This window comes from Acanthopagrus latus, chromosome 20 (genome assembly GCF_904848185.1).
Source record: "Acanthopagrus latus isolate v.2019 chromosome 20, fAcaLat1.1, whole genome shotgun sequence".
Classification (NCBI taxonomy): Eukaryota; Metazoa; Chordata; class Actinopteri; order Spariformes; family Sparidae; genus Acanthopagrus; species Acanthopagrus latus.
In genome coordinates, this window is record NC_051058.1 from 8,192,081 (window position 1) to 8,198,080 (window position 6,000).

A 6,000-nucleotide genomic window follows, 5' to 3' on the forward strand; every position below is an offset into this window, starting at 1 on the left:
AATTAGGCTTGGCCCGCAGAGGTGTGATCACACTCAATTTTTGAGCAGACGCTGGCGTTTGATTGAGATCTACCTTATTTTCCTTCCGTGTTTACCGTGATCTTTGGTTCTCTTCTCTTGAAATGTGCAACAGAAGCAAACAGCGGGTGAACTGCCAAAAGCGGCGGGAGGATTTTTTGCTCCGTCAGTCTCATGGTTTTCCCATTTGCGTTCACATATTGTGAGGTGCCAAATATAACAGTACAGCTTTAATGTATTATCCTGCATGATGCCACTTCTCGACTTTTTTCTGACACTTCTGTTGCTAGGCGCTCTCTGCTGTGCTACTGCTGTGCTCCTAGTGTTTCCATGATGATTCATTCATGTTATATGTGATATTTTCAGTGGTTTACAAGCACACATACACGTTCACCTGCGTAACTTCCCAGTCCTCTGTTCTATCAACAACCCCATTTGATTACACATGAGCAAAATAAAAAAAAATTAACTGAGTGGTAGTATGAGTGCTGCTGGGTCATAAAAACTGTCGTTCTGATCAGTAGCGGGTGGGATGCAGGTGGGTGAAATACGTCTTTAATGGGGAAAAATCATTGACGTTACTGACTGCGATCCACCTGCAGCAGAAACAATAGGTCTGTCTCTCCATTAAGAGAGGCAGTGTGTGCAATACACACAAGGCATATCAGCTTTAATTAACAGATTATTTAAATCTCCAGCCTCATCGAGGGGATCAGTCAGAATTTCATGGTTAATAAAAGCAGGTGTCTGAAAGTATTATTTCAGATGCTAAAAGTTTACTTGTGTTTCCTCTAGAGAGTTTCCTCTATCCTGTCAAGTTTATAGCTACAGTTTTTAGTTTTGCTGCTTGAATGTGCTGTGGTTTTTGTGACATGACATTCCAGCATGCATGGAAACATTCAATATAACTGAATCTGAGTGTGTGGCGCAATTGACTTTAGAGCTCTTTTTAGTCTATGGTGCTGTCACTTTCTGCTACCTAAAGATACAGTAGTTACTTGAGGACCAACATGCCCAGGATGGCACAGGTGGTCATCCTCATTATTCATAGACATCATGTTTTACAAATCTTTTGTAAAAGTTGATGTTACCTGTTGTGATTGGTGCTCCTGCCGTGTGCTCTCATAGGTCTTAGTGTGAGTGGGGAGGGTGGAGTGAGTGGTTGGAGGCTGGGAGAGCAGCGGGGGGCCTTGGCTCTGACACTGGGATGGGCTGTGATCCTGCAGGGATGGAGGCAGTTGGCCCTGGTAGCTGTGTTGGTGGTGGAGCTGGTGGTGCCTCTGGAGGACAAGCTGGCTCGGTCTCAGCGGCTGAGGCGAGGGCTGGGGGGACGGCTGGAGGATGGGCTGGGGCTGGCTGAGCTGCCGGGGGAGGTAGCGCGACGGTTGGGAGGAGCGCAGGGTGGTGGAAACCAGGGTGGTGGTGTGGACGTGCGAGAGGCGGGTGGAGGTGGCCTGAAAGCGCTGGTGAGTTTTGTCTGCTTCTTCTCTGGTGGGGAGCACCTTGTGCAGAGGAGAGCGGCTGGATAGGATGGTCCTTGGAGGGGGCGGGGGAGGAGGGATGATGGGGTGGTGGGGCTGGAAGGGCATCCGGCTCCGTGGGACGTGCTCTGGGGAGAAGCGGACGGGCGGCATGGTGTCAGTGAACTGAGCGGGAGGTGGTATGAGAGACTGGAAAGGCGGGGGAGGTGGGGGGCTCTGCGTGGGAGGAGGTGGGATGTGTTCCGATCCAGATGAGTAAGTGGGGGACGAGGCTTCGTCGCTGCTACTGTGATCCTCGCTGCTGCCACTGCTGAGCCGGCGGGGCATGAAGCCCAGATCCTGGTCATCCTGGAAACTCATCTGCAGGGAGGAGAGACGCAACATCAGACCTGATAATCACAACTTTCACCTCCATGTGCTCTAAAATCAAGATGTTAAAAAAATGCACGGTCTGTTTTTTTTTAAAAGTTTTTTTAAGCTTGCTTATCTCTCTTCTTATGGAGCAGAAAAAACATGAAAGGAACTAAATGAAACAGTTCCTAATCTGCAAAATTTAAAAAAACATGCACTTAATAAGCAGTAATCCAGCCTGTTTAAAAGTGGAACAACAGAAAATAAAGAAGTCAAGGTATGAAGTTGACATAAAATGCTATACTAAAAGTCAATTATCTAAATATGCTGATCTCCAAGTTTCCCAGACGACAAACACTAAACCACCCTGACAAATACGTAACACAGTTAAGTTTGTTCGATGATTAAACATAAACCAGCTCCTCATAATAACCTTAGATTTCTACTCAATAGGCAGATATAAAATTAGACTCTATAACCGAGTATCATGTTTTACTTACAGGCATCCCTCTTCTTCTGAAACCATGACAACCACCTTGATATATCTGTTCATGTGACACAAGTGTTCATTGTAGCGTACATTAGAGCTGCTCTAATGTAAACATGCATCACTACAATGTAATGACTTTAATCGAATGTGAATTTGCTTATTATATAGCTGATAATAGTGCAAATGCACATAAATGTAATATTTTTGCATTTAAAAAAGTAATACAGTGACTGTGAGACATTAGTTTAACTGTCATGAACAAACAACATCTTACTCTTAATAAGATAATTTGAGAAAATGTCAAAGTTAGCAGCAGTGAAAGTATGAAATACAAGCATTACTAAAGATTATTCATGATCTCTATGGCTTACAGCAATTTTACAATGGTGTCATTCATATGTAAATATGTCTTTACATTTTTAATTTCATTTAAATTTAAAATGACATTTAGTGTGAACATCATTCCCAGCCTTATGATTCCTTGCATGATAGATGGCTGCAGCTCCGGGTTTTTCCTTTCACTGAAGCTGCAAGTTGGTGGTATGCTACAGGTCTCTTCCCTTCTTTGAGAGCTTTATGGGAACTAAATGATGGTCTAGGTTTGACCATATTACTCTGTGTTAACTCTCACAGCTGGTGTTTGCACATCATTTATTTTCCCCCAAAAGCTCCATCACAGCTGTAGCATACCACAAACTCTCACAGGAATAACTGAAGCTGTGCCTATTATTTAAGGTATTATGATGCAAGAAATAACAAGATACTAAAAAGCAACTCCACAATATCAACACTGTCAACATAACTTGAAGGGGCCTAGGTATAAAAACAAAGCATATACTCTATGACAGGTGAAGCAGTTAGTTAGAGGTGGATCTTCTTTACCTCCTCATAGTCGTTCTCCCCGGGTACAAAGTCATCCACCAGAGTGACCCGATGCCCCAGCTGCTCGCTCAAAGCATCCAGGAACTTGTCCGTGTCCCGGCTGCGAGGCGGGCGGGAGAAGGTGAACAGCTTCTTGCGGCGGGTCAGCGTATTGGGGCCGCTGTCAGAGGGCTGCGGGGAAGCTGGCGGGCTTTCCAAGCTAACGTAAGGGTTGGAGTCCACACTGCTCTGGTGGTGGATCTCATACACGGGAGTGGGGAGAGGCTCCTTCCAGGATAAGGTCAGGCCGGACTTACGGTTACCTGTAAAGAAGTAAATCAAAGATGGCTGCAGTCGTCATGCTGCGCGTAGGCATGTGACGCTCACACTGAAGATGTTTACACCTCGGATATATTATGCTATTTATTCCCTCCTGAAATTATCATGTTGTCGCCTCAAGGATCCTCTCTGCTGAGAGGCTGTCATGGCAACATAAAGATAAACTGCGGCTTATGTTTATGCACATATAGATTGTAGAATTTGAATGAGTTCCAACTTAAACACATTCAAATATCTGCGGTTCTCCTGCCATGTTGACTCAGACTGGCACAAACGTTTAAACATCCGAGATGATTTTAGAAATGCAAAATCAACCATAAACACAAGGCTGCAGATGAGGAGACCATGTGAGCGTCACTAATATCTGTGATTCTTTTTAGTAGGTCATGTCTGTCACCTTCATGACCATTATTACGATGGTGTAATTAACAAACATCTCACACATTCAGCAGCTTGTATTTACAGCAAATCTAATGTGACATGAACATGGCACCAGTCATGTACCATCGAGACTCAAAGTTATGCAGTTCTCAACTTTTCAGTCTTGCCAAATACGTCATCTGATTTCAATACTTCACCACTAAATGGCACATGGTTGTGAGCCATTGATGAAAGCTTTTGTCTGAAAGCATATGCACATTGGTCGTGTGTGTGTGTGTATTTGAGTGTTTGGGCATGTGTGTCAGCCCCAGAGTACCTGTGAGAGGGGGAAGTGTGAGCGGGGAGAGAGAGCGCCCGTAGGCCTCAGTCTGTCCCGGGCCCTCGGGCTCTGCCGAGGAGCCGCCCTGCAGCGGCGGCACACTCTTCCCTGCGTACACGTTCTCCAGCTCCGTGTACACACCTGTCATCTATAGGTGGAGGGCATGATCAGCTGGTTAGCGCACAATCGCTGCGACACACTTTTTGCTTTGAGGGTCTGCTGCGTTGATGCTTTTTAGGAACAATTTGCTGATGGCAGGTTAAACTGCACTCTGCAGATCTGCAAATCTGATTTGATACCTCATGCTGAATTGCGGTAATTACGCGCAGACCTTCAAACGATGTGAGACAAGAGAGCACATGTAACATAACTAGCATTCATTATGCCAGTTGCTGAACAGCTTGGTGCTGAAAAGCTGCAGTAATACCTACATGATTGAGGTCAGGGGACTCGGGGAAGGAGGTTCCATCTCCTGACTGCCTCTCCTCCGGGCTCCCATTTTCGTCCACATGAATTCCTAAAGCACAATAAGGCATGAACAGTGACACATGGACAAAAGCCTCCTCCTTCTATCCACCCCCAGGCGGGAGGGGAGAGAGGATGGATGAGAGCAGAAGAGCGTGGAGGCAGCAGAAGGCAAAAGCTTGGCAATGGAAAACAAGGGAAACCATGAATGAACAACCTGATGCCTCAAACTGGAAACAAACAGTGTGCGCGCTTCCAAACTGATAGCTTGGGGGCAAAGACAGCTGAGACATGGAGTTAGTGTTTGAACTGGTGATGGCAATTTTTGTCTTATGTAACCTTTATGTGTACACAGAGGATTTGCTGAACACATGTCTACTGCGTGTTCTAACAATTACACACAATCCCACATGGGAGCTGACCAGTGCAAACACACAGCCTTATTACTGAGCTCTGAGCAGTTCACTGATTCATGAATCAGTTCAGAAGTTCATTTGCGGTCTCTACCTAGATTATCCTTGAAGGACCGAGGATTCTAAATCTAAATCTAAAGGCCCATACTCAACTCACATTACAGCTGGTGTCAGCCAGTAATAAGGTTTGTTATAGGCTGCTCCGTGGCAGCTGAAGGCAGCTGTGAACATCTGTGTTGATTTGGTGAAATTGTTAGCAAATAGTTGCCTACTGACACATCCAGAAGTTATGGAGAAACATCATGATTAATTAGGAGTCATGTTTCAGGCAACCAGGAGAATGGGAGCTCAATATTCACCCTCTTTTAGATCGTTTTTGGTCTCTACCAAATCCTGAAGGAAATATCAGTCTCTATAATAAATGCTCAATGCTCCATTGTGTTCACTTCTGTTAACTGTTATTACTGTGATATCCTGACTATGCCAAAGTATACTCCTTGCCCCTAAAGCTTAGCCCTTCCCCTTCATTTTGTGTGTTCATGGGGTAGCGTGTCCCGATTCTTGTTGGTAAAGAGGCATAGGGGTAGTGTTAGGACTGCATGGCCCTCCAAACAGAGGTTTTCAGAGAGCATGAGATAATAACATATGTAAAATAAAAAAGGGTTGATGTCCCAGAATAAGAAGCTTCTGTACAGTTAAGATTGTCTTATGTTCCCATTTGGGTGACAAGTTTTTATTCAGAACGGAGCTGGAAATTAAAAGCTTCATCTGAACGCGACCAGCTCCGTCGAGATCGCAGTGATTGTGTGCTACGGGGCAGAAAAATCCTCACGCTTGTTGGAGTTACTGTACATGCAGCGTACCCATTCCCAGGTGGGTCCC

At 45.1% G+C, this 6,000-nt stretch overlaps 1 protein-coding gene across 9 annotated transcripts in view; it reads right to left on the minus strand.

Moving 5' to 3' along the window:
- Nucleotides 1–6,000, minus strand: part of grid2ipb (glutamate receptor, ionotropic, delta 2 (Grid2) interacting protein, b) — a 41,596-nt gene that overhangs the window by 7,144 nt on the left and 28,452 nt on the right. For 5 of the 9 annotated variants that reach the window (XM_037081775.1, XM_037081772.1, XM_037081773.1 and 2 more), the window contains 6 exons: nucleotides 5,982–6,000; nucleotides 4,672–4,757; nucleotides 4,238–4,388; nucleotides 3,223–3,524; nucleotides 2,351–2,395; nucleotides 1,110–1,859 (listed from right to left, as the gene is read on the minus strand). The exon at nucleotides 5,982–6,000 is cut by the window's right edge. In XM_037081775.1, coding sequence (XP_036937670.1) covers nucleotides 1,110–1,859; nucleotides 2,351–2,395; nucleotides 3,223–3,524; nucleotides 4,238–4,388; nucleotides 4,672–4,757; nucleotides 5,982–6,000 — 1,353 coding nt within the window. The remainder of the gene's footprint in view (nucleotides 1–1,109; nucleotides 1,860–2,350; nucleotides 2,396–3,222; nucleotides 3,525–4,237; nucleotides 4,389–4,671; nucleotides 4,758–5,981) is intronic. The other 4 variants (XM_037081777.1, XM_037081778.1, XM_037081774.1 and 1 more) reach the window with 1 other exon arrangement.